Raw genomic sequence first — 26,938 nt, forward strand, 5'->3', positions numbered from 1 at the left:
TCTCTCAGTTGGTGTGATGTATGACGAACGCAACGAATTTTCTTCTGGGAGTGTAAAAAGCTCCTCCATATTTATCTTTTGATTTCGAGCGTTGCATATTTCCCAATTTCTGTATGCTAATGAGGGGATTGAGGCAGATCTGATAACATAAATGAAACCCAATAGTAGTCAGCTCCACCATACTCCACTTTACCCTTCCATCACCTTGTTTCAAGCTTCTTCCCACTTTCACTCCTTCCCTCCTTCACACCCTTTTACTTCAATTCTTTACTCCTATGGTGCGCCAGCTACAAACATACAATCATGGCTATCGCTGGCGCCCAACGTAAACAAGTTCTCAAAGTCTTGATGACCTCGTTGTTGCTAGATCTTGTAAGTATTGTTACTTATCATCCCACGTTTCTAACAATCAGACCAGATCTCCTTTACATTCATTCTACCACTTTTCCCATCGCTATTATCCTTCTATCGCGCCCAAGATCCATCTCCAAACTCTCTTCTCAATCGCATCTTCCACTACTTAAATGCCTACAAGAATTCCTTCGCCCGCCCCATCGACTCGCGCTATGATATCGTTCTCCTTGGCGGAGCCCTCGGTTCCCTCTTCTCCCTACTTCAGGCCGTTGTCGCCCCAGTAATTGGTCACCTGTCGGATAAACATGGTCGTCGCCGCACATTGCTTTGGGCAATGATTGGCAACCTTCTCAGCGTGACACTCTGGGTCTCCGCGACGGATTTCCGTACTTTTTTGGCGAGTCGTGTTGTCGGAGGCCTCAGTGAAGCAAATGTGCAATTGGCCAATGCTATTGTGGCGGATATTACTGATGAAGCGCATCGTGGCGCGTCCATGGCTCTGGTTGGCGCTTGTTTTAGCGTGGCTTTTACGTTCGGTCCGTTGCTCGGTGCCGGTCTGAGCTCTATTGAGATCGTTGCTGCGAATCCCTTTATTAGTGCAGCTTTGATGTCGCTTTTGTTGATCGCCTTGGAGACTTTCTACATCTGGGCTTGTCTGCCTGAGACGCATCCGCGACTCACCACTCTCGAGCAGGAGATCAACACTGAGACTGAGACCGAGACCGAGACTGGGAATGAGGATTCTAAAGTGAAGAAGGACGCGAAGAAGGACGCGAAGAAGGACTCTTCCGCTCAGAGACCGCATACCAATCAACCAGCCATCCTCAATGCTATCCATTTCCTCTTCCTGTTACCATTCTCAGGATTGGAGTTTTCTCTTCCCTTCTTGACTGCTACGCTCTACGCTGAAACCACCACGGCCAGCCCCGCGGCCCTGAATGGACGTCTCCTTTCCATGATGGGTCTTATTGCTTCCCTTCTCCAGGGTACTCTCGTCCGCCGTCTGCCTCCGCTGGTCACGGTCCGGGCTGGTGTGGTAGCTTGTGCTTTGTCCTTTTTCTGCCTCGCGCATATCTCGTCTGTCGCAGGCCTTTATGCTGCTGGTGCATTGCTTGCTGTGACGACGGCCACCGTTGTAACAGGCCTTAACAGCTTGGGTAGTTTCGAGGCTAGGGATGCTAACCGCGGTGCTGTCATGGGCCGTCTTCGTGGGTGGGGTCAGGCGGGACGGGCTACCGGGCCTATCCTTTTCTGCTCCTTGTTTTGGTGGGCTGGTCGTGAGGCCGCATACACCGTTGGTGGTATTGCCATGTGCGTTGTGGCTGTTGGAGTCTTTGGTTTCTTGAAGTCGCCCGTTGTTCATTCGAAGACGGAGTGAGGGGAATTATTCTTCTGTGTTCTGCTTCGCTCGCTGGTCGTGTGGCAGAATGACTGTATTTTGTTTGCATTTGGGTGGCTATGAATGACTTCTCTTTATGTATATCTCTAAAATTGCATGCAAGGAGTGGGGTTTATCATACTCGTGCCTCTTTGACATGGGTACTGTATATATATTACAAGTAGGGTAAGAGTGGTGATGTTAGTAAGATCTCCCGAGGACCTGCCAGAGAAATCATGAAAGATTAATGGACTTGTTAATGCCAATTAAGAGGACTCAAGTCGTCGCCGATAATCCTCGCAAGACTCCATAATTAGTCCAGGATTGGGTATCGGATCCAGCGATCCGCGCGCCTTGCCAATCAACCAGTCTGTTAATGTCACAAACTTAGCGGTGCGATCCCATCCATTCGCCTCGTCGGCATGTTCAATCGTATGCGTCAAGATACGCCCTTCCTCGTCAAACGAGAAAATGAATAACCCGGTAAATTGCTCTTCTTTGGAGAGCTTGAAGATCGGCTCCTCGCCGCCAAGCAATACACTCAGTCCCTTATTTGCGCTGCTCTTCGAGGGTGATGATGCATCGCCATGTGTGGGTGACGGCTGAGTCGTTCTTGCGCCCACAGAGGTTTGCGTGGAACTCGGATTGTTTTGTCGTCTCCCGGTAAAAGCCTCCCTTTGTGAGTCGTGGAATGGCAGGCTGTCGGTTCGAGGCTCAGTTTTCCATCGTACGACTAACCGCTCATCGCCGCACTCGTGATTCTCTGCGCGCTCTGGGTCAAGGACTGTGCCTGCGCGCACGATGCGCTCGCTGAGGATCTGCAGCTTGACATTCCCTAATAATGGGATACTGCTCCATGCTACCGGAACGGTCCACAGCGCAGCGCGGTATAGGGTGCGTCCTTTGACAGTGGGGAGGTGTGGGTGTGTCGATGGAAAGAGGTGGAGGTTGACGCTCGGAGATAGAATTTTCGCAGGAAGGGTATTATACAATATTGTAGGAAGAAGAGGAGAAAGTGTTCGTAGAGCTGTATGGTCAAGTTTAAAACGGATTCGTTTTGAGGTTGCTGTTCGCACTCACTCTTTCCGAGTTTCAATACCCGTTCATCTGGCGGTTTATGGTCGCCTCTCTGTGGACCTGTCTCTAGTCCGTTGATTTCTCTTTGTACTTGAGTTGGGGAGAAATATGTTGTTAGGAGAGGTGCGGTCGAGTGCGGAGGTAACCAAGGCTCTTTCAAGATACCATGTCGCGCTTGGGCAAGTCGACACAGTCGTGAAGATGCAAAGCTACGGCCCGCCGTGCTCAAGGTTGGAACCTTAAGGTGTAGAAAAGGCGAAGCCAGCTTTGGCATTTTTACCTGTTTGTCATGTCATGAAGTTGAAGTTGAAGTTGAATCAATTGCGGAGTCAAACGTTCCACTTTCTGCTTGGAAGTTGCGAACCAATCGGAATGCGTCAGTATAGAATGTGTTCAATCATAACGGACTTTATACAACACAGTAACTCTCTTCAGTACAAAATCGAATCTTTTAGTTCTCCTTCTCTGAATTTGTTTATCAAGTTTCTAGGCCAATTCATCATCATCCATACCGATCATCCTTTTCTCGGCAAGTTCACGGATCTTATCCTCCAAGACACCACGTTCATAGCGTTGCGCCACCTTGGCTGCTGCCTCAAGCATCTTACCATTACGATCGTTCATCATGGTTACTAGTTCAAGCGCCTTCATACCACGCTCCTCACCCTCTCTGCACTCGATGGCCAGCATCTGCAGCAAGGTCTTGTCGATCTCCAATTCCTTACGCGCCAATTCGGTACGTTGGCTGGCTGTCGCATTGGTAGACTCCAAGAGGTCCTGGAAGAGTGACAGAAGAAGATTGCCTCGCACAAAGGCCTCTTCAAACTTCATACTGGCGCTGCGTCCTGCCGCTACTGCCTCTGATTCTTCAGGATCACTGACTGCATGGCTGGAAATGGGTACCTGGAAATCAAATTCGCTGAGCAGCGGTCGCGGGAAGTATGGATTCTCGTCACCACCCTTGAGAATGATACAGTGGAACTTGTCTTGTGCCACGGCAACTGGCCAGTAGGTCTCTTCCTTACGACCCGCGGCCAATCGGGCAAGTTGCTTTGTGTCCAGAAGAGGCACCCATCGGGCTTGACCTGGTGTGCGCCAGTGCTGCAATACTAGTAAAACACCGGTGGTATCGTAGATGCACGGATCCTGCAAAAGTCAGTTCTGTTGTCAACATTCAGGGGTTGAATGACATACTCCATGATCGGAAAAGAAAACACTCTGCAGCTTGACCTCGGATGGAAGAGCGACAACGTCTTCATTCTGGCAGATTTCGTCGCGTTTAACGTTCTCAATTGTGTATCGCAATGAGGTATATCGCCCATCAGGCCCTACCGGGCCGTTACCGATGGTCATGATGTAGTCTCGCCATGCGGCGCATGTTACGGCCTGGCTCTTCTGTCTGTATACTCGATAGGGGGTCCCAAATAAAGTGTACACTCGCACGTAGTCTTTCGTCGTAAGAACGACAATATAAGAATTACTTAGTGCCATAGCTGAGAATGGTTAGCAGCGAAAATAAAACAACGATACTTCGTCTCATACCTTGCACTCCCTCTCCTTCGGGCAGTTGAGTTCGCCAATCAGCCCTGGTCGTCCATGTCTCATGAGGTCGGTAGAAGATAGTAGCAGGGCCATCTGATGGGCTGTTGGCAAATAGGGTCCCGTTCTCGTCTGTGGATTTAGCTTGTTAGTGCGGAAAGTAATAATTGTTGCGATCGCAAACTCACTGAGGCATGCTTTGTCATATTGGTATGGGTCCGTAAAGTGGAAATCCCGATGAAGTTCTCGGTCATAAAACTCCACTGTCACTGTGTGGTGTGTTTCTTGATCCACAGTCCAGACGGCACCAGTCAAATTCAGGCCTGAGATAATTAGCAAACAAGACACAAAAAACAATGAACGTATCAACTCATCAGCTTACAGAGATATCTTCTGCTACCTGCCCACGGTGTACTACCAGGCTGAATAGGAGGGTGGGATTCTGGTTGCACGCCGCCAGAGGAGATGCGCTTGCTGTGAGAGCCTTCCAGATCATCCAAATGACCCCTGGGTCTCTTTCCATACTCATTCAAATCGTCGACATATCCTGCACCATCGTCATCCTCGACGAAATTATCCTCCATCTCCGCATCATCGCCGAGAATATCATCCAGCTCATCCGGGGACGCCATGCGAGCTGCCCGCTTGATCGCCTCCCTAGACCGGTCAGCCAATGTCTGCTGGACATTGTTGGAAATGTCATTCAATGGACCGGGGTAGATGGGGGCAGCCTGAAGCGGCTTCAATAGCTGGGACTCATGGTCCTTTGGGACGAATTTATCGTAGATGAATAACTCTCCATCCGAGGTGGTGAACGAAAGTGAGTTTACACTTGGGTGCCATGCAAGGTTGATGACATTTGGAAAATCAAACCGGTGTAGAATGGTTTGAGTGCGGGTTTCCCAGAGCACAATCTGACCGTCAGCTCCAGCCGAGGCTAAGAGCGTACCATTGGGTGCCCAGGCTAGTGTTGTGATGTCGCCCGTGTGTCCACCGTTAAAACTCTTTTCTTTCTTCCAGTGGGAGATTGAATAAACTGCAATGTCTCGAGTAGCTTCCGCCACGGCAAATGCAGTACCGTCCGGGTGCCAGACGGCTCTGGATGATGCCTCTGCATCGGGCTCGAGTTTTCGAATGACTCCATCGAGTTTGCGGACCAACTCCGGCTCCTCTTCCGTTAGTGAATAAACGGAGAGAATGCCATCTATGGCCGACACGGTCACATAGCGGCCCTTGGGGTCGAATGTAACGTGTTTCGCGCTTGTTAATTGATCGCGAAGGTATTTGGTCTCGGTTTGGTCGTCGACTTTGACAAGTTTCACGGTGAGCTCACTAGTGGCACCTGTTAGTATCTATAGAATTGACACCGGTCTGTCATTTCCACTCACTCGCTTGCCACTGCAACCCATTGGCCATCCTGGGAAACGGTCACGTCTCTTACGGGCAGCGCACACCGGACCAGTTGAGTCCCCATCTTACCCGACACGGTATCAAACTGCCAGACTTGACCAGTCTCAGTTCCCACAATAAAGGAGTCATTCTGTTACCCCTGTCAGTTCCCGTATCCCATAGCTCGAATCCCCAGCTCGCATACCGTGGCACCAATTCCAACATATCCGTCCAATATGCCCTCGTCCACAGTCTTAGGCTCGCCATCTTGGTCGACGGTGTAGATGCGAATCGCCGAGTTTGATCCAGCAGTAATCACTCGTTTCCCATCTGGCGTGTAGGCTAGGGTCGTCGTCCCCGGAGTGTCTGGGTGGTAGATTTTATGTTAGCCAGCCATGGTATTTGTCCATAGATTCAGCCTGTGACTTACGGGCTGGCCGGCCCCGAGGGCGAAAAGTGTCGGAGCTCATTGAGAATATCCTGACACTGAGAAAAGCAAAATATCAATATCACAAATGCGGAGTCAAATTATCTCTCCCCTTTGAGTGTTCCAGGTTGGATCGGCGATAACGGAAAACGCGTCCCGCGTCGCGCGTCAGATTTAGCCCAATCGGGAAATATAGGGCTTAGGGTAATATTGAAAGTATGAAGATATCTGATTATGCATTTACAACTGCTGAAGCTGTTGAATTGGAAGAATTTAAAGGAGATTCATTTGGGATAATCTGGAATCGAACTCGGATCTTGTCAATTGCGCCTGATCTCACCGAGTACTTACAAGGTGGAAGTACATTGTGAATAGCTTCATCTACATCGCCCAGAAAATCAAAACTCACTATTCTTCCGTTTATCAAACCACATGTTCAATTTACAATGAAATCGAGTAGGTAAATCAGTTGATCATATCAATAAAATTGAACATCCAGCCCAGGAAGAGGCCCATCGAGGTCGCCTCATGACGATCTCGGCAGTGCCTTGTGTCTCCCGGGATGACTACAGCACCCAAATACCGGACGACATGGGCGGTCACATGTGGTGGGAGTCATCAGATGATGTTTGTTACTACTTTTCCCTACAAGTCGGTTATAACCCATTGTTCCGAACTTTCTTCTTTAACCGTATCTCCAAACTCCATTACTCTTCATATTATTTTATTTGATGAAGCATCAATTGTTTTAAATCTCTTTCCTGGTTGACTCTACTCTCAGGATGCACCATTTGCAGTGAGAAAGTCAAAATCAGTTCCCTCATGCGCTTGGTTCACGGATCGCTCATATAACCCGCGATATCCCCGCCTCTGCTTCCTCGCTTGAACTGGTCCCAACTCTCCCTCAAGCCTCTGCTTTCGTTGTAATATACGAGCCTCCAAAACCTCTTCAGTTATATCGACATGTAGTCTGCGATCTTCGAGGTTACAAACAATCAAGTCACCCGTCTCCACTACCCCAAATGGTGAGTTTGGAACAGCTGCCTCGGGTGAGATATGGAGGACAATGGTTCCCCCAGCCGTCCCAGACATGCGGCCATCAGATAGCCGCAACATATCTTTCACTCCCACAGCTGCCAACTTCTTAGGAATAGGAATCAGTCCTGCTTCTGGCATACCAGGATTGCCTATTGGGCCAATACCCTTGAGGACCAACACGCTATCCTTTGTGACAGGCAATTCCGGATCATCGATCCGGTTAGCGAGGTCGATCGAGTTCTCAAATACCACAGCAGGCCCAGTGTGAGAGAGCAGAGATCGATATTTCGAGGCAGATGCTTTGATAACAGCGCCATTGGGAGCAAGATTGCCTCGCAGAACCGCGAGAGATGATGAAGAATAAAGAGGATCCGAGAGCGGTCTGATAATCTGTTGTGAAAAAGAGACTCGCTTGGATTGAGCTGCATCCAAAACTTCTCCTAACGTCTGCCCGGTGACCGTCATAGCAGACAGGTGGAGCAACGGTCGAAGGACATGTAGCAGCGCAGGCATGCCTCCCGCATTATGAAAATCGTTCATATAGTTATCACCACTCGGCTTAAGATCGATGAGAAGAGGAGTCTTTTGACCTATTTCTTCGATCGTCTGCAATGTTATCATCCCCTGGAGCTCGGGATGCCGGTTGGCAATTGCCAATAAATGAACCACAGCATTGGTAGACCCGCCAATCGCCTGAAGGACTGTAATGGCATTCAGAAACGATTCCTTTGTCAGGATGTCTTGTGGTTTCCTTCCTGCCTGTGCAACGGCCACCGCATTTGCACCGGTCTCTTCGGCAATCCGCAGTCGTGCAGATGATACAGCTGGAGCAGAAGCACCACGAAGTGGCATCATTCCCAATGCAGCGGTAACACAGGCCATCGTGCTCGCAGTTCCCATGACACCACAGGTTCCAATCTTACAGCCATATTAGTCGGGCGAGGGGATTTATTCGGGAAACGAGGGAACATACTGTTGGAGCAAGTTCTTCATTGATAGCTGAAATCTCCTCAACATCGATCTCGCCAGCTCGAAATGCTGCCCAGTTATTGCGACAATCTGTACATGCACCAATTCTCTTCCCACGATGGCTACCTGGTAGCATAGGCCCAGTGATCAAGGGAAGGATTGGCTTGTTGGCGGAAATTCCACCCATCAATTGGGCAGGAACTGTCTTGTCACAGCCTGTATATGTGAGCCAAAGAGTCGTACGGTAGTAGTCATAGATAGATACTGACCTCCAATCATTATACAGGCATCCAATGGCTGAGCCCGAATCATTTCTTCAGTGTCCATGCTCATCAAATTCCGTAAAAACATACTCGTTGGGTGTGAGAAGGATTCAGCGACGGAAATAGTGGGAAATTCCACCGCCAATCTGATAATAATGATTCAATGTGAGATTTGATATACAATGAAGTATTGAGAAATTTAACTAACCCTCCATTGAGATGAATGCCACGCTTGGCAGCCTCTATGAGCTGTGGGATGTTGGCATGGCAGGGATTGAACCCTGAAAATGTATTGATAATGCCTACTATGGGCCGGGAAAGAGCATCTTCTGAATATCCAAGAGCTTTAATGAATACCTTTCGGAGAAAGAGAGAGAAGTGCTTGTCTCCATAAGATACTAGACCCTGACGTAGGCCGGAGGTAGATTTGATTGGGGTGTTAAGGTCATAGTCCTGATTGGATTCAGAATCTCTGGTATTCTGCATCTTCTTATTCTTCAGAAATGTTGGCTCTTCTAAGAAATGAGCAATTGCGGCTTGCATTGGTAGCTTATATACCACCATCTCCTTAGTGGATGTCGCTATCGGGTCAACTCCGAGCGGATATTTGTCCGGTTCCACCCCGCGTTTTCAATCACTTCACTGTTACATATTCCTATTCGTAATGTACTGAGAATTCCAGCTTTTAGGTCGCTGATACCCTCGATAAATAATCTTAGGCACTACAGGTATGTACTAGGCAGACTGACCAGTCAGGGACCACAAAAAAAGCAAAGGTTTGCAGGTGAAAGATCTTGCCTTAGGATTACTTGAAGTTCATCGAATTATACAAGAATTTTCCAATAAATTGATTGAGTCAATGATAAAAAAGTCCAAATGTTCTTACTTCTCACTCTGTAGCATCTTTTTCAGTTTGCTACTCTCCTTTTCATATTGGAGAATCTTGGATTGCGACCCGTGCAATTTGCTTAATAGCCACTCGATTCGCGAGTTCAACTCCCACGGATATTTGGGGAGCGAACCGAGCAGCTGAAGTTCTTCTTCATACTTGCCGATACTCTTGTTCTCGGTACTAATCAACTCACCGAGGATAAGAAGATCTAACCGGCCTTCCAATGTCTTGTTCCCGATCAACTGCTGGAATGCTGCCGAGTAAACGGGCTTACCAGGCTTGATCCACCGTGGAAATCCCTTGACAGTTCCAATAGAGATGAGTTCTGCTTGTTCAAGTGCTCGGAGAGTTGTTTCACCATTGTTTTTGAACAGATCATTGAGTAGGACTTTGTTGTAAAGAATTTGACCATCCTTCGCCTGCCCAAGAGCTTTGATGATGTGCCATGCTTGCTGAGTAGTCCATTGTGGCGAGGCAGAATCTGTGAGAATAAACATCTTTAAAAGCTCAGAAGCCGATTGCTCGATGATTCGGTTCACCGCAGCTGTCGAAGGAAATTAGTATAGATAGCATATTAATTGGCTCGGCAGAACAAACCTCTAGGCGTTTCTCCCGCTTCAATCCGATGTGCCATAAATTCAAGGTCGGTGACTCGGCCTCCCAGGATCTTGATACACTCGTCTAGGTCTTGGAGCTTCTTCTTTGGCCCCTTAGATCGATCCTCGCCTTCAGCTGTCCCGGAATCCAAGTGATTCAAGACAAAGCGACGGCCCACATCTAAAGAGCAGTCACCCAAACCAATTGTCCGGAAGACTTGGTTCGGAAGTGCTTTGCTTAGAGGCTTGGAAAAGGAGGAGTCGGTAGTTAGAAAAATGACATGCGCAATGTTGGCGGAGGTCAACCCCGCCGCCCACTCCGTAAGCTTGTCGAACACAACACTATCCTCGGAATTGTACACGAAATTGTCGATGATTACCACTGGCCGTTTCTCGGGATGAACCTCAAGGTACTCATCGTCATTTAGGTTAAAGTCCTTGTCTTCTTTTCGACGACCTTCAAGCGCAACTCGTTTCATCGCTACTGCGGTACTTTGCCAGATCTTGCTGAGTTGGGCATCCAGGGTCTCAGAGAATCCAGCCTTCGTACCAATCATACCTTGTGCTGCCAGATCGATCCAACTGCTAATGCTATTCATCCAGGAGAAGATTGGTCGATAGCCAACCTGAGCTGCTGCCCGAGAAATCTTGGCGGTTTCACCTCGAGCATCCTGGATCTGTTTACAGTCGATGATCACTTTGTGGTGACGGGTTTTCAATGCCTGCTCTAGAACTAGCTCCCGCTTGCCCGAGCCCCTTGGGCCATGAACCACGATGAATGTTTGAGCAGTCTCTGTTAGCCATGCTTGGAGCTGTGAGATATCGTTCTGCCGATCTTCCCAAATGGCTGTCAAGCCCCGGGGATCCGCCTTGCGCTGTCCAAAGTACATTTTGTTGGCTTTGCTGGCTTGTTGCCGAACCCACTGCACAATAGCATTGTCTTCTGTGTGAAGTGTGGCTTTGATCTTGACTTTGATGAAGAACGTTCGTATAGGATCAAAGACAATGACGGTGATTGCTGCCACCAGAGCCGCGATAGCAGGAAACATAATTCGTGGGTGGCTCATGATCCAATCCTTAATCATAGACAATCTAATCTTGCGCTCATACCCTAATTTGAACTTGGTGCCGGCTTTTCCCCCTCCCTCCTCTTCGGATGCCTCGTACCCGTGTAAGCAGTTTCTTGCCAGCACGGCGAATCGAGGACGCTCGAAGCGCAGAATAGCGTACCTGGGCTCAACCTTTGAATCTGACGGCTGCTGATGTATGTCCAGAATCTTCCCAAAAGGACGGAAGAGAGAGTAAATGGCTTCCTGGTTTAGCTCTACTGGTGGACCTTCAGTAGAGGCGGGGAGAAATTCAACTCTCAGACTTTGGCTTGGGATCCGATAGAGATCCTCAATCCACGGTTTGCCCTGAACTATCTCGGCATCTGCTCTTTGGAATGGATTGAACCAAGGCCGGATCGGGTTCTTAGCAAGATGATCCTTCATCGCATTACTAATGCTATCATCTGTGGCGCCAAGCTTGCGTTCATATTTGACGAATGCACCGCCTTCTTTGTATCGTGGGACCACTTCTTTGATTTCAAGGTTCAAGCTCCGAGGCAAGACACGACGGGCGATATGAAAAGGATCAGCTGCAGCCAGATCGGGGTTGTCGAATCGTCTCAACAGCCCCTCGAGAGGCTGTACATGGCTGAGTGGACCCCGTAGCAGCCATTGGAGCCGATGGGGGTAAATATCTAAACTTTTCCTTTAGCAGAATGCCGTAGACTTTTCACATCAGAGAACCTTACTATTGATGAAAATAATCCCTTCATTCTCCCCCAACCTGATATGCCCTGACTGGATCGCAGATATATGCCGTACATGAGCAGCATTACGCAGTGGATGACGATAACGAGAGACAGAGGCAGAGGGAATCCTCCGAGCCCATGCAGCAGGGAATACTGTACGAAATTCGGGTCTCATATTCGCAACATCACAGCAGGAATCAAAAAATACGAGATAGGGGAAATTCAGGGTTGATCAGGTTGATCAGGATGCGATCCATCAATGATGTCAGTCAGCTCATTTCACTTTATCGGATGGTGTTATCTAATCAGCACGTGATAATCCCGAAAATCGCCCGAAAACCCGCGCGTTGTCGCAGATGATCTCTCGCAACTAAAGGCCAATTTTTCCAATACTCTCCGCAACAATGGGATGGCTATGGAGCTCTAGTCCTCAAACGGACATCTCTAATGATGCAAAGCCCCCAGTGGCAGCGCAATCCACAATTCAAAATGCACCACCCAAAAAGTTGACACCAGACGAACAAGCCGACCTGGAATTCGACCAGCTCCTGGCCGACCTCCGAAAAGCAGACAGTTCCTTAAACGATGAATTTCAATCTTCTTCATTGCCGTCAAATGGTACTCAATCCGACCAACCCACCTCATCTATCGCACCTGAATCCCTCTATGCCGACACCATGTCCTGCCGCACAGCTTTCGACTACGCCTTCTTCTGCCAGTCCTTTGGTGGACAATTCGTGAATGTATATCGATACGGAGAATTGCGGTCCTGCAGTGAACACTGGGATAACTTCTGGTTGTGTATGAGAACCCGAGGTTGGTCAGATGAGTTGCGCAGGAAGGCCATTCGGGACCACAACCGGAAAAAGGCAATCAAATACAAGACAGGTCCTAGCAGTGAGGACGTGTGGGATGTGAGACTTGATCCTGCGAAGGAGTCCTTCCGGGGTGATTTTGCGGCTCTAGAGCGGGAGATGAAAGCCGAAGAGGAGGCTCAGCAGAAACCCGCAGCATGATACCCCCCAGGGTTGATCTCTTTGGGCTGTTGGCATTTGTATCATAAACTGTACATATTCATTTTGTACTAGGCGCAATCTTTACTATAATTTACGACATCAGGGATTTTGTTCCACTCCCTATGAACATTCCACAGAACTTCATCTTGTTAGCCATTCGAAACATTCTAACTCAACATGTATACTATGTATAGATGATTCAAGTTCTTGAATTGATAAAAAGAGACACGAAGACAGGGTACTATGTACAACCAAAAAAAAAAAAAAGCACCGCATGACAGACGCTCTAAACACCTTGCATAGAGGAACGCTGCTGTCAGATAAAGCAAAGAAAAAAAAGCCAAAAACCATGTGTGCAAGTCAGATAACCGAAAGAAACGCAAGTATCAAAAAAGAATCTCCCCATCAAAAATTTGATGGATATCCTCGTCTAGAAAATGATCAAATCCCATTTTGGGAAACTTTTCCACACCAGATGCATTCATCATTGTCCGTCATACTCATAAAAAGGATCTCGGCGATCTTAACCATTTTTTTAAGCAACGACCTCGGTCTCCACCAGCTGGGGAACAGAGTCAATAGCAGGCCGACGGACAATACCACCGGTGACAGGGAGGTGGGAGCTGACTCCGGTCAAGAAAGCGTCAACTTCGCGGGCACACTGGCGACCCTCGTTGATACCCCTAGGATATCGGGTTAGTAAGAGAGATAGTTTGATATAAGATGGAAGAAGTGAAACTTACCAGACAATCAAAGACTGTCCACGGCGGCAATCACCGGCGGCGTATACACCTGGAAGATTGGTAGAGTAGTGGCCAGGGGGAGTCTTGACGTTCTTGCGCTGGTCACGAGTGATATCGTCACCAAGGAGACGGTCTTCGGGTCCCAAGAAACCCATAGACAGAAGAACCAGGTCGGCAGGGAAGAATTGCTCGCTACCCTCCACAGTCTTCATATCCCAACCACCAGTGGCACTCTTAGTCCACTCCACACGCACGGTGTTGATACCCCGGACGCGACCGTTGCCATCGTCAACAAACTCTGTGGACATGACACAGTACTCGCGGGGATCCTTGCCCATGTGGGTCTTAACCTCCGAGTGACCATAGTCAACACGGTAGATACGGGGCCACTGAGGCCAGGGGTTATCATTGGCACGCTCTGGTGGGGGCTGAGGCAAGAGCTCGAAGTTGGTGACAGACTTGGCACCGTGACGGACCGAGGTACCAATGCAGTCATTACCAGTATCACCGCCACCAATAACGACGACGTGCTTGTCCTTGGCAGAAATGTACTCGCCGTCGGCAAGGCCAGAGTCCAGAAGGGACTTGGTGTTCTTGTGCAAGAACTGCATGGCAAAGTGCACACCCTCCAGTTCACGCCCAGAAACTTTGAGGTCACGGGCAACTGTAGCACCAGTTGCGATGATGACAGCGTCGTTGGTAGCGCGAAGAGACTGAAGAGTAACGTCGCAATCGGGACCAACAGCGGTACCAGCCACGAACTTGATTCCCTCGGCAGCCATGAGATCCACACGGCGTTGAACAACCTTCTTGTCAAGCTTCATGTTGGGAATGCCGTACATGAGGAGACCACCCATGCGGTCAGCCCGCTCATAAACGGTAACTGAGTGACCAGCACGGTTAAGCTGATCAGCGGCAGCCAAGCCGGCGGGGCCAGATCCGATAATGGAAATGGTCTTGCCAGTACGCTTCTGGGGCGGACGAGGAACCATCCAACCCATCTCGAAACCGCGATCAATGATGGCGCACTCAATCGACTTGATACCGACAGGGTCTTCATTAATTCCCAAAACACAGGCACCCTCGCAAGGAGCGGGGCAGACACGACCAGTAAACTCGGGGAAATTGTTGGTCATGAGCAAGCGGTTAAGAGCATCTTGCCACTGGTTCTGGAAGACCAACTCGTTCCACTTGGGAATGATGTTGGAGATTGGGCAACCGGTATCTGACTGACAGAACGGAACACCGCAGTCCATACAGCGAGCGGACTGGTACTTGAGCTCATCCTCACTCAAGCGATTGGATAGTTCAGCCCAATCCCGAGTACGAGTGGTGGGGTTACGGTACTTCTCGCTGCGGCGGCTGTACTTCATGAAGCCGCGAGTCTTGTCTAAGATCAACGCAGAACGCTTCTTCTCGGTCTTAGAGTCGCCGATGCTATCTTCAATGTCAAGCATGTCGGCCTTCTTCTCATCAGTCTTGGCCTTGACCTTCTCACTATGCACAGGCGTGCTGGGAAGTTGAGGAAGGGCGAACTCGGCCTTCTTTGCGGCCGCAGCCTTGGCAGCCTCTTCCAGCATAACGCGCTTATAATCGATAGGGAGGATCTTGACAAAGTGAGGAAGAGCACGGGTGAAGTCAAGGAGAATACGAGCTGCAAGCTCGGATCCAGTGTAGTGGTGATGATCTTCGATCAAACCACGGACGAAGGCGATCTCGGAGGGCTCTTCGATACCAGAAACCTCAACCATTTCCATGTTGACCTTGGAGTGGAAGTCCTGGTTCATATCTAGAACGTAAGCAATACCACCAGACATACCAGCGGCAAAGTTACGACCAGTCGAACCAAGAATCAAAACGCGGCCGCCAGTCATGTACTCGCAAGCGTGGTCACCAGCACCTTCGACCACGGCGGTAGCACCTGAGTTACGGACAGCGAAACGCTCAGCAGCAACACCACGGAAGTAGCAAGTACCGCCAGTAGCACCGTACAGGCAGGTATTACCAACGATAACATTCTCTTCGGCCTTGAAAGCGGCACCGCGAGGAGGGTACACAATGAGACGACCACCAGACAGACCCTTGCCAACGTAGTCGTTGGCATCACCCTCAAGCTCCAGAGTAACACCAGGGGCAAGGAAGGCACCGAAAGACTGACCTGCAGATCCCTTGATGTTAGCATGGATGGTGTCTTGGGGAAGACCAGCCTCGCCGTAGCGTCGGCTAATCTGGTACGACAAGGTGGAACCAAGAGAACGATCAGTGTTGACTACGTCGCACTCAATCCGGCAAGGAAGACCCTTCTCCAGGGCAAGCTCAGACTCGGCAATCAGTTTGTTATCGAGACGAGTGTGGAGGCGGTGGTCTTGCTTTCGGACATTGTAAGTAGCAACACCAGGACGCAGTGAGTGAGCAGGAGTCAAGATAAGCGAAAGATCCACACGCTCCTGCTTCTGGTTGCGGATGTCATCCCGGACCTTGAGCAATTCGGCACGACCAACCATTTCGTTAATGGTACGAACACCAAGCTTGGCCATGATAGCACGCATCTCGTTGGCAACGTAGAAAAAGAAGTTAATGACATTTTCGGGGGTACCCTTGAACTTTTTGCGGAGCTCAGGGTCCTGCGTGGCAATACCAACTGGGCAAGTATTGAGATGGCATTTTCGCATGAACACACAGCCCATAGCGATCAAGGGAGTGGTTGCAAAGCCATATTCTTCAGCACCAAGCAGACAGGCAATGGCAAGATCACGTCCAGTGCGAATTTGACCGTCGGTTTGGACAACGACCCGACCACGGAGGTCATTAAGAACAAGAGTCTGGTGAGTTTCGGCAAGACCCAACTCCCAAGGAAGACCGGCATACTTGATACCGGTCCAACGCGAGGCACCGGTACCACCGTCGTGACCAGAAATCAAAATATGATCAGCCTTGGCTTTGGCGACACCAGAAGCGACGATACCGACGCCGACTTCGGACACCAGCTTGACGGAAACACGAGCACGCGGGTTAGAGCACTTAAGATCGTAGATAAGCTGCTTCAGATCCTCGATAGAGTAGATGTCGTGGTGAGGGGGAGGGGAAATCAGGCCGACTCCAGGAGTCGAGTGACGAGTACGAGCAATAGGACCGAGGACCTTGTGACCAGGCAGCTCACCACCCTCGCCAGGCTTAGCACCCTGAGCCATCTTGATCTGCAGCTCATCAGCGTCGGCGAGGTAGTTCGCAGTCACACCGAATCGACCGGAGGCAATCTGTTTGATAGCAGATCGCATGGTGTCACCGTTCTCCATACGGTCGCTGCGTTCGGCATCTTCACCACCTTCACCTGTGTTAGACTTGCCTCCCAGACGGTTCATAGCAATAGCGATGGTGGAGTGGGCTTCCATAGAAATGGATCCGTAAGACATAGCGCCCGTTACAAAGCGGCGGACAATCTCAGTCCAAGGTTCGACTTGGTCAATGGGGATGGGAGTCCTCTGCTCAAAGTCAAAGTCAAGCATACCACGCAGAGTACAGTTCTTGATCTGCTCATGTTCTGCCTTGGCATAAGCCTCGTAAGATTTGTCGTTCTTGTTTCGAACAGCATCCTGCATATTGGCAATGCTGACGGGGTCGTTCACGTGGGCCTCACCACCATCACGCCAGTGGTACTCGCCAGACTCGGGGAGACCGGGGATCTCGACGATGTCACGCGAGGAGTATCCACGCTCGTGGAAAGCGAAGGCATCCTGGGCGATCAAATCGAAGGTAATACCACGAATACGACTGGCCGTACCAGCAAAGCAGCGGTCGATAACACTGTCGTCAATACCGAGTGCCTCGAAGATCTGGGCACCCTTGTAGGATTGGAGAGTAGAGATACCCATCTTACTCATGACCTTGAGAATACCACCATCACAGGAGGCCTTGTAATTCTCAATGACCTTCTCATCGGGGAGATCCTTCCGAATAAGCTTCTCCCGGTTCATCTTGAGGAGACACTCCATGGCGAGGTAGGGGTTGATGGCATCGGCACCATATCCAAGAAGGACACAGTGGTGATGAACTTCACGGGCCTCAGCAGTCTCAACTGCTAAAGCAGCGAGCGAACGCCACTTGTTGCGAACAAGGTGATGGTGAACCAGGCCGGTAGCCAACAATGTAGAAACGGGAACACGGTCAGCGCTGGTAGCACGGTCAGACAGAATGATGACCTTGTCGCCATTCTGAATGGCTTCAGTGGTGGCATCACAAATAGCATCCAGTGCCTCGAGATAGCCAGCAGTACCCTTCTTCTTCTCAAAGGTGATATCGATAGTATGCACAGTCCAATCACTGTGGGCGAGGTTAATGTTCTTGAGGGCGTTGAACTCGGAATTACTCAGAATAGGAGACGGCAGCAGCAATCGGTGACACTGCGTAGGGTCCATCTCCAGCAGGTTACCCTGTGGACCAACGTAACAGTCAAGGGACATGACCACAGCCTCCCGGATGGGATCAATAGGCGGGTTAGTGACCTGAGCGAACAGCTGGCGGAAGTATTCGTAGAGCAGACGAGGCTGCTGGGCAATGCAAGCCAAGGGTGCATCGTTACCCATGGAGCCCAGGGCTTCCTTGGAATCCGCACCCATGGGACCAAGAATCAGGCTTACCTGCTCAAAGGAATACCCAAAGGCGCGGAGACGAGGGTCATTCTGCACGGTGTTGTCGTCAAGGCTGGTAGAAAGGTCCACCTTCTGATCCAGAAGTAGCTGGTTGATAGCAGGCAACTTCAAGAGCTGCTTGTCTAACCAGCCGGCAAAATCGTGACGTCGGGCAACAGTCTGCTTCAATTCCGAGTCATCGATGATGCGCCCAGCCACGGTATCTACCAGCAACATCTTTCCAGGCTGCAGACGGCCCTTTTGAACCACACGTTCAGGGTCGATATCGATAGCACCGACTTCAGAGGCGCAAACGATACGATCATCATCCATAACATAGAAACGACACGGACGCAGACCATTACGGTCAAGGTTAGCACCACAGTAACGACCGTCGGAGAAAGTAAACAGAGCCGGACCATCCCAAGGCTCCATCTGGCAAGCCGCCCACTCGTAAAAGGCGGACTTGGCCGGGTCCATTGCTGGGTTGTCCTGCCAAGCTTCGGGAATCATAATCATAACAGCCTCAGGGAGAGACAGTACGCCGTTAATCATGAGCAATTCCAGAACATTATCAAAAGCTGCCGAGTCCGAGCCACCTTCTTCAACAATGGGGTACAGCTGGTCCAACTCGTCACCAAAGACGTCTGATCGAAGGACTCCCTCGCGGGCACGCATCCAGTTTTTGTTTCCGCGCAATGTGTTGATTTCACCATTGTGAGCGGCCCATCGCAAGGGCTGAGCACGATCCCAGGAGGGGAATGTGTTAGTTGAGAAACGGGAGTGGACTAGGGCAAAATGGCCCTCGTAATCGACATTGACGAGATCGTGATAGTATTGGTAGACCTGTACAGGGGAAAGCTGGCCCTTGTAAACAATATTCCGATTGCTGAGAGAGCACAAGTAGAACCAGTTGCCCATCCCAATAACGTGAGTGGCGCGCTTCCGCAGAATGTACAATTGAAGCTCAAAGGTCCGTGCGTCGAACTTGTCTGTATCAGTGATCTCGGGCTTGTTGCCCTCGCCGTAGGCGGGTTTGAAAACTACAAACGGCTGCATGATAATGGGCTCGCGCGAAAGTGCGGCTGGACCTAAAATTGTCGAGTCACGGGGCACCTCACGCCATCCCAGGACGCGCAGGTCGAGCGAGGTTGCCAAGTCCTCGAAGCTGGCGATCGATTTCTTCAGGGCCTCCTCGTCGGGCTTGAAGAACAAGTTGCCGACAGCATATTGGCCCAGCGGAGGGAGGTCTACACCTACCTCACGAGCAAAATTCTTAATGAAGAACTTGTGTGGGATACTGGTCATCACACCGGCACCGTCACCGTCTCGTGCGTCCGAACCAACGGCTCCACGGTGGGTCATGTTACACAGCAGGTTGCGGGCTGTCCGAAACGACGTCAGCGCAAGCTTCCGCAAATTTTTGGAGTTTGGGGCTTGAAAGACTTACCATCGCTCACAATCTTATGGCTCGGCTTACCCTTGATGTGACTAGAAAATGGAATTGAGAGTTAGTGCACTGTTAGTCAATGTTGTTCCAAAGTCTGCTTACGCTGCGAATCCCACACCACAGGCATCCTTTTCATATTCGGGGTCATAGAGACCCTGCCGCTCGGGCAGTGTGTTGGCCCAGCCATAACCTTTCTTGGGCTGGTACTCCGAATACTCCTGGGGAGCCTGTTCTTCACTTAGATCTTTGCCATAGATTTCCTCCAAGTTAAGACCCATTCTTCCTGTCGGGGGCCGACAGAGAATGAACAAACAGAGGGGACTTTTCTAGAACGATGGTGTCTGGAGATCTCCGCCGGGGATTCTTTTGGCGGGACAGATTCGATAGGGCGATACGGTAATGTCGTCACCGGGTGCAGGACGGGGGAAGGTATCTGTTCAATTTGAAGACCCGTTCTGCAAGGGAAGGTGTAAAGTAAGGGAGGGGAAGTGAAGAAGAGAAAGGAGGGGAAATAAAAAAAAAAAGGCAGAGCAGCGGTTACGGCAGGACAATAGGTCCGGGGATTGCAGGCTGTTGCTCCGATGGGAAATCCCCAGAGATGGGAAATAAATTACACTGTGGGGTATTTTTGACTTGATGAAAGTGGCAAATGAATCTACTGAACTAATGAGAATAAATTCAGTACCTAGAGCAAATGATTCAAGCCAAGAAGAGCATCTGCTTTCTTCTTTTTTTTTATGTTTTAATATTACAAAATAGCATGTACAAAATATTTCTTTTACTCAGAGAGCCCCTCATGGATGAAAACAGTAGAAGGGGAGGGGGGGTACATTCCAAATGGACGTTAGAGGTTAGAGCTTCCAGCAATAATGGGTCGAGTAATGATAATCATTATGATTACGGCTAGCAAACCGTCAAGATAAGCGTTGATCAACCAATCATAGGTAAGGCATTGCAACCTCCGAACCCAAACGATTAGCTTTCTGCTACGTCAAGAGTCTAAGATCCTCGTGGGGTGTATTGTATTGTATTCGTACCTTAATTTTCGTGTCTATACGGATGACCTGTGCAGCGCCTCTTAATGTAATTAGTTCTTTCTTGTACTACGGAGCTAAATACATGAATAAAGGTACTGATATCTTTGACTATATCAGTTTTCTGCTATTGGATTTTCTCTTTATTCGCTTTGGCTTCTCCTCCCCCATCCTGGCCCATGATCTCATGCACATCCACATGCCGTATGGTCAACCAAACCCGGGTGGTGGGTCCACCGAGCGGCCCCTACAGAGAATCCGACAATATCATTGGTTAGTAGACGCAAACAGGCCACGAAAACTAGAAAGTCAGCTTTCTCCAAGACACCTGTTGGCCCGGACGGTCTTTGGTGGGGCAGTTGCATGCAATGCTTAATCAGTCAATAGTTCCTATATTATTGCCTTACGCGCCAGGATATTGAATCAAGGAGGCTTGGCGGTAGATATCCAAGCAATACCAATTACATACTAAAAATTTGATTGACTGGACGGCAGGCTATAGAGAGTGCCAAGATAGAAATTGAAAATTAACCTGGAAGTGTACACATCTCCAAAGCCCCAGTTCCCGAGCCTCGCCCCACTAGTGCAGGTCAGATCAGGGGCCACGCATTGATAATTTACACGTATATACCAATACACAAATACCACCCATTCCGACAACGGCTGTCCGGAATCTTCCTCTTCCTAACATTTTACATCTTTTGATCTGACCAATAGTCTTACCTAGAGTCATTGCTCGTGCGTCCCCCGATTTCGGGGCCCTCCAGCCTCTCTCCGGTCTGCATCTGGATCCCGACTTTGTTTCCCCATCGCTTAATGTCATCCAAACTGGTTATCGCGGCTTGGGGGAAACTACCTACATTCTCACTCGAAAGCAAACAACCCCAGATCACCCCTTCCCCTCCCATCCACGTTCTACGTGGGATGTTCTGGGGGATTCCGGGATTTATTTACCCCGTCAAAGTACGGAGGAACTGAAACTTCGGACTTAAGCATTCACCCGGAGCCCAAATCTTCCCCCTGACACGTGAAGCGGGTGAGTGTGATAAGATTTGCCTTGATATTAAGAAGACACCCCACCTATTATTAAGCTTCGCCTCGTTTCCCGAGCGGAATGCATGTATTCCTATCGGTACTCCGTACTCCGCAAAGAGAGCATATCTTCTCCCTTTTTGCCTAGCATGAGTGAGATTTCTTAAAAAATAAATAGGTCATGTAACTTACAGTCCAGGTGGGACAGGACCTGTATACCATGTAAACCGTAACCGTAGTTCAGGAAATTGTCCCGGAACTACTTCCTCGCTTAGTGCAACTCTAATTAACTAACTTGAACTGCTTCGTATTATATAATTCGGTACGGAGTATTATCTACATTTCGTGGGCCCATGAGTGGATTGCATGTTTTGCTCGAAACTCCAGATAGGCATCTTCGTAGATACATGATCGATGAGGCGGATTCTTCGGCGTCCAGAATAAGTTAGCCTTTTACCTAGGTAACACCGTGATATTTTCCTTACCGTCGCCTGCTTTGATTGCCTGTCTTGTCCCATCAAAGTAGTCATTTCCAAGGGGAACGATGGCTTCAAATTCCACTATGTCAGCCATCAATGTACCCGGAGCCACATTTAATGGCACATCAATAGTCTTACCAGGCTATTCATCAACTGAGCCGATGTATTTGGCTTTGTTGGAGCCGCAATCGCTTTTCCGCACACCACTGCTAGCACAAGAAGATAAAGTTGCATTTTCATGTATTGATGCTAAACTATTTTGTTGGACTAGAAGGACATATTAGAATGGCACCCTCGAGACTATCTCTAGTCTCTAGATGCGGCGATGAATTTCTACGCTTCCAAATCCGGTCTTGGTTATCAACTATCAAATCCCCATACCTAAGCTTGAGGATATTAAATCACGAAAGCATTTTCAAGCTTGAAATGTCGTGAATTGGACGCATTCGGGACTTTGTATATGTTTCCTCAAGATATCCACAGTGGATCTCTCACCGCTTTATCACGTCCAATAGTGTAATGGGGAATATTAAGACGAGATCCATCGAAGTTGGGGTAAACCTGGTGTACATCAACCCGACTTTTTCCGAGACATCTCATCATCGTCCTTGTCCACTTTTGGCTCACCGGACTGTTGGCACTCTCATAGCCAAAGTCGGGTAATTACGGAATTCCATAGTCAATACATGTACTCCGTACTCCGTACTTTCATTAAATACCAGGAACAATGGATCTGTCAACTTGTAAAAAGTACGAATCTTCCCTCATGCACATGTGTTGCTCTCATGTTGAGACTTGATATATTTCCGCTTAGGGTAATCAGACATATGAGCCAATGACTCATCAAATTCAATCACATGATCTAACCAAATAGATGCCTTAACCAATTGTTTCTTCAATATGGACTCCAACATTTTAAAAAGTCATCATTCAAGTGATATTTTCCGATAGACAATCTGCAGGACCTGAAAAGTGATTTTTAAAGCTGGTAGGATATGAGAAGTTCCTGATTCGCCGTACGCAGAGTTCCGACATTCCAATAATGGCTCTTTAGCTGCTACAGCGTACTTCGACTCTTCTCTCAATTCCTTTCTCTGTCCGCATTGTCATGAATATCACGATCATGTCATCTGTAGCTTTGTCCAGATGGTCCAAGGTCGTTACCTCAACCCTCGGAGCATTGGCTTTGTAGCCGTGGATGCCGCCAACCCCGCCACTCCTGTAGCGTACGCACAGTTCGTCCGACCAGGCAACGACCGTGCTGCAATGCGTTTGATTTGAATGAACGCTCCCTCTGGCGCTTATTGAGAGCATGGTGGTTTTAAGATTCGAGTTTCAATTACGAGTTTCAATTATGAACCTCTTCCGGCCTGACCGGTCTATGGATCACGATGCTATGAATGCGATATGAAATTCGCTGAACATGATGGACAACAGTACTGGGAGTCTCCCCAGATGAAGACTAAATATGAGAATCGTTGGCATGTACAAGGTGTCGTGGTCTCCGCACCCTGTCGGCGGCAAGGACTTGGGCAACGACTGATGAAAGAGGTACTACAGAGAGCTCAGAATGAAGGGCTTGTGGTGGGGATAGAAGCTAGTGAAGATGAAGAGAAGCTCTAGCGGAAGCTAGGGTTTGAGATACGAGGTCCGTTCTCGGTGACTCTCGGTCTAACAGGCGGAGGAATAATGATGAAAGCTACGTAAATTGGTTGTATATATAATAGTTAATAATGTTCTATGTGGCCTTTGAGTCTACTACGTCATAAGTTTTCGCACGTGCATGTAATCAACAGCAGATTCATGTATAGTGATTTATTCTTGAATATAACATCATTGATGATAAATTCTACCTTTGAATTGAGTTCTACTCACTTACAAAAGTGGAAGTCACTCCCCGCAATGCTAAATGTTTTGGTTTGCGGAGCTCCGACCCGCCGACTTTTCCATTTCCGCCCTTCACCTACACAACCGCATGATATCCAACGCAACAGGTAGCAAGATTGTCGCAACCTCTCGAAAAGCTTCAGAGCAATCACCTTACGTCTCCACCATATTCACTCGGACTTGACGCAGATTTCAAGCAACAATATACCAACTCACCTCGATCCTAACAATGTTGTCCCTACCTTTCCTCACCCCTCGCGACGTAAGTATCAAGCCAACCTTCAAATCAGTCCTAGAGAACAACTAATACATAACCTCTCACTAAACATAGTCCCATGAGCTCTGGTTCGGCGCATCCCAACCATATCGCTCTACCTCACCATCACAATCACACGACGCCGGTGCCAACATCGCCCGCCGCAATGCCAACAACAATAACAACCGCCGTGCCTTTATGCCCTCGCGCTGTCCCTCAAATGGTCTGTCGGCTCTCGCTATGGAGGAGCGGGCGTTGCGCTCCCGGAAACAGAATATCGCGTCTTTTGGATACTCATGGATCAAGCCAGCGGGATGCTCTAAGACAATGCTGGGTATGAAGGAAGAGGAGGCTGAGCGTGAAGAGGCATTGGCGGCAGCGGCAGCAGAGATGAATGCTGAAGGCCTTATGGATGATGATCTAGGCATGACACAAGGAGAGGAAGGAGATGAGGAGGAGCAGGGCATGGAGCGGGATCTGGATGACGAGATACCTGATGCGGATGTTGAGGGGTTGATTGAAGAAGGCGAGGAGGGCCTTGAAGAGGAGGACGTCGGCGATGAGGATGGCTACATGGAGCGAGATTTGGATGATGAGATTCCCGAAGGATATCCTGACGATGACTACGAGGAGAGTGGGCTATATGAGCAGAACGACGAGGACTTTGACAACCAACCTGATTTGGATGCGGAGATTCCTGAGGCTGAAGAGGGGATGAGCGAGGAGATGAGTCGAGATCTGGACGTTGATATTCCCGATGCTGCAGAGAGCGGATCCGAACAAGACGGCGAATGGCAACATACGGATACGGAGGAAGAGTCTGATGAGGAGGAGGAAGAGGAGGAGATTAATAATGACAATGTTGTCCGCAACCGACTCACTGAGAATTTCAGGACAAGCACTCCGAACAGTCGTGGCATGTTGCCGACACCACCAATGCGCCGGGCGCGCGAGACTGAAGCTCAGAGTCGCTTCATCAATCGTTGGAGTGGTGGTGGCGATGCCCTGGACTCTAGCAGCATGTTCCTCGAGGATGAGGATCTGCGCGCCTCGGTCACAAGTCAAGGCAGCCGCAGTGGATTTGCTCGACGCTTCCCTCGTCACGTTGGTAGACCACGAGACTCTCTCAATTGATGGTAGAAGAGCGGTTACTTCAAATTACCGACTAGTCTTTATTTTGCATGGTGTTATTGGTGTCTCTATTGAATTGCATTTGCGTTAAAGATACCAAGCCTCGAAGTCAGGAACTATATGGAATGTTGATGAAACTTATTATAATTCCATTACCTTGCTCCAGAAGCTGGAAAACATTTAAAGGACACAAAGCATTATCGATCTTGTATGTAGCACAATGATAATCACATGGCATGCATTAAAGCGCAGCCAGAATCCCCAATTTAACGCCAAAAACACCGTAGCCAGGAACATAGCCATGCTATACTGATAACAACCGTATGTACGGGCGCCCTGTGAAAGCGAAACGGCAATGTACACGCTCGCTGAGGAAGAATAAAATAAAGCGTAGCGCGAGGGCATGTATAAGCCAATCGCCATAGATCTGGCAATCAGAATATCCACACGTAGAAGAACAAGAGGAAGACAGCAAAGAAGAACCCGAGCCATACCCGCCAGCCAACGCCAGTGCGCTCAGCCATGCGAAGCATGCGGTTCATGTTCCCGCGGAGGCGTACTCGAGTACTTTCAAATGAACTTTCCAGGCCATCTATGTGAGTAGTATCTCGAATTTCGTCGCCAATCGCAAAAGTCAGCTGAGAGGTTATTAGTGATTGATGCAACAAACCCAATGTCGCACGCCCTCGCGTCGGACCAAGGATTTTAGTCACTTACGTCTTTTAGCATCCTCACTTTCGCGGTGATACCCTCTACCTCTGCATCATTTTGTGATTCGAGTGACGAGAGAACGGCATCAGAGTAGTGGCCCCTACGGCAGAGGTTAGAACTTAAACAATCGACGCCCATCTCTAATAGCAGCCAGTCAGCTTACTTCTTGTCGGGAGTCGCGCTTCGATATGAAGGTCCACCGGCACTGCCATTTCCATAGTTGTTCCCAGCTGGGCTAGAATAGCCTCCATAACCATATCCACCGGCCGGAGCGGGCGACCTGCTCGCCGGGCGGGAGCCGCCACCGTAGGAGTCAAAGAGGGAGGACGAAGAGCGTGGATCACGCTGGCGAGGAAATCTATTCATGGTTGTTAGTTATTATGGATGGAAGATGTAGATGGCCTTTTGGAAATGTGTTCGTATGGAAAGGAGAAGGGTCGGGACTATACCGTGAAGCCATGACGTTCTTGTCCAGGGTCCAGAAATGAACCGAGGAATTTTAGGAATTCACCAGTCAAACAAATTGTGATATTTGGTCAGTGGTCACCTAGGGACATTGTGTGGTCCTAGCAACTAATGAAATCCATGATATTTGGAGAGTTTAGGTAGACCCTGATTGCTTGCGGACAAAAACACTAAGGTGGCCAAAGCGTAAATCCGAGGCCGGCGCACGTGATGACGCAGTGTTTACAGAGGCTAAACAATAGGGAAACAAAACATAAGAAAGTGGAGTTACAGGACATATGCAATGACTAGTAGGTTGGAAAAGTATGAGGATCTAAAATATACATAACCTAGGTCTCGATGTAGGCAGAATGCGCTTCAAGACGACCAAGTATTAAAGTCAAGCA

At 49.1% G+C, this 26,938-nt stretch overlaps 9 protein-coding genes across 9 annotated transcripts; 3 read left to right on the forward strand and 6 right to left on the reverse strand.

Annotated features, from left to right (window-relative positions):
- Nucleotides 1-303: 303 nt before the first annotated feature.
- On the forward strand, nt 304-1,732 carry N7520_005076 (putative tetracycline transporter; the record flags this gene model as incomplete). Its single annotated transcript, XM_057139010.1, has 2 exons — nt 304-372; nt 419-1,732. The coding sequence occupies 2 exons, from the start codon at nt 304-306 to the stop codon at nt 1,730-1,732; spliced, it is 1,383 nt and encodes a 460-aa protein (XP_056997217.1).
- A 266-nt stretch (nt 1,733-1,998) lies between these two features.
- On the reverse strand, nt 1,999-3,083 carry N7520_005077 (uncharacterized protein; the record flags this gene model as incomplete). Its single annotated transcript, XM_057139011.1, has 2 exons — nt 1,999-2,759; nt 2,813-3,083. 2 exons carry the CDS (start codon nt 3,081-3,083, stop codon nt 1,999-2,001), a joined length of 1,032 nt encoding a protein of 343 aa, XP_056997218.1.
- A 212-nt stretch (nt 3,084-3,295) lies between these two features.
- N7520_005078 (uncharacterized protein) lies at nt 3,296-6,207 on the reverse strand (the record flags this gene model as incomplete). Its single annotated transcript, XM_057139012.1, has 8 exons — nt 3,296-3,955; nt 4,004-4,302; nt 4,352-4,480; nt 4,537-4,671; nt 4,731-5,680; nt 5,737-5,888; nt 5,943-6,103; nt 6,168-6,207. 8 exons carry the CDS (start codon nt 6,205-6,207, stop codon nt 3,296-3,298), a joined length of 2,526 nt encoding a protein of 841 aa, XP_056997219.1.
- Nucleotides 6,208-6,941: 734 nt separating this feature from the next.
- On the reverse strand, nt 6,942-8,977 carry ilv3C (putative dihydroxy-acid dehydratase; the record flags this gene model as incomplete). The annotated part of the gene is made up of 4 exons (XM_057139013.1): nt 6,942-8,120; nt 8,176-8,387; nt 8,441-8,580; nt 8,643-8,977. The coding sequence occupies 4 exons, from the start codon at nt 8,975-8,977 to the stop codon at nt 6,942-6,944; spliced, it is 1,866 nt and encodes a 621-aa protein (XP_056997220.1).
- A 339-nt stretch (nt 8,978-9,316) lies between these two features.
- Nucleotides 9,317-11,895, reverse strand: yme2 (uncharacterized protein; the record flags this gene model as incomplete). Its single annotated transcript, XM_057139014.1, has 3 exons — nt 9,317-9,870; nt 9,924-11,666; nt 11,721-11,895. 3 exons carry the CDS (start codon nt 11,893-11,895, stop codon nt 9,317-9,319), a joined length of 2,472 nt encoding a protein of 823 aa, XP_056997221.1.
- A 229-nt stretch (nt 11,896-12,124) lies between these two features.
- N7520_005081 (EMI1 family protein) lies at nt 12,125-12,736 on the forward strand (the record flags this gene model as incomplete). Its single annotated transcript, XM_057139015.1, has 1 exon — nt 12,125-12,736. The coding sequence occupies one exon, from the start codon at nt 12,125-12,127 to the stop codon at nt 12,734-12,736; it is 612 nt and encodes a 203-aa protein (XP_056997222.1).
- A 535-nt stretch (nt 12,737-13,271) lies between these two features.
- Nucleotides 13,272-19,835, reverse strand: N7520_005082 (glutamate synthase (NADH); the record flags this gene model as incomplete). Its single annotated transcript, XM_057139016.1, has 4 exons — nt 13,272-13,419; nt 13,480-19,492; nt 19,558-19,598; nt 19,660-19,835. The coding sequence occupies 4 exons, from the start codon at nt 19,833-19,835 to the stop codon at nt 13,272-13,274; spliced, it is 6,378 nt and encodes a 2,125-aa protein (XP_056997223.1).
- A 4,383-nt stretch (nt 19,836-24,218) lies between these two features.
- N7520_005083 (uncharacterized protein) lies at nt 24,219-25,379 on the forward strand (the record flags this gene model as incomplete). The annotated part of the gene is made up of 2 exons (XM_057139017.1): nt 24,219-24,251; nt 24,321-25,379. 2 exons carry the CDS (start codon nt 24,219-24,221, stop codon nt 25,377-25,379), a joined length of 1,092 nt encoding a protein of 363 aa, XP_056997224.1.
- Nucleotides 25,380-25,810: 431 nt separating this feature from the next.
- N7520_005084 (SNARE domain- containing protein) lies at nt 25,811-26,453 on the reverse strand (the record flags this gene model as incomplete). The annotated part of the gene is made up of 3 exons (XM_057139018.1): nt 25,811-26,014; nt 26,094-26,187; nt 26,251-26,453. The coding sequence occupies 3 exons, from the start codon at nt 26,451-26,453 to the stop codon at nt 25,811-25,813; spliced, it is 501 nt and encodes a 166-aa protein (XP_056997225.1).
- Nucleotides 26,454-26,938: the final 485 nt, after the last annotated feature.

Source organism: Penicillium odoratum, assembly GCF_028828045.1.
Source record: "Penicillium odoratum strain IBT 22623 chromosome Unknown utg000004l_segment0_segment0, whole genome shotgun sequence".
NCBI classification, from domain to species: Eukaryota; Fungi; Ascomycota; class Eurotiomycetes; order Eurotiales; family Aspergillaceae; genus Penicillium; species Penicillium odoratum.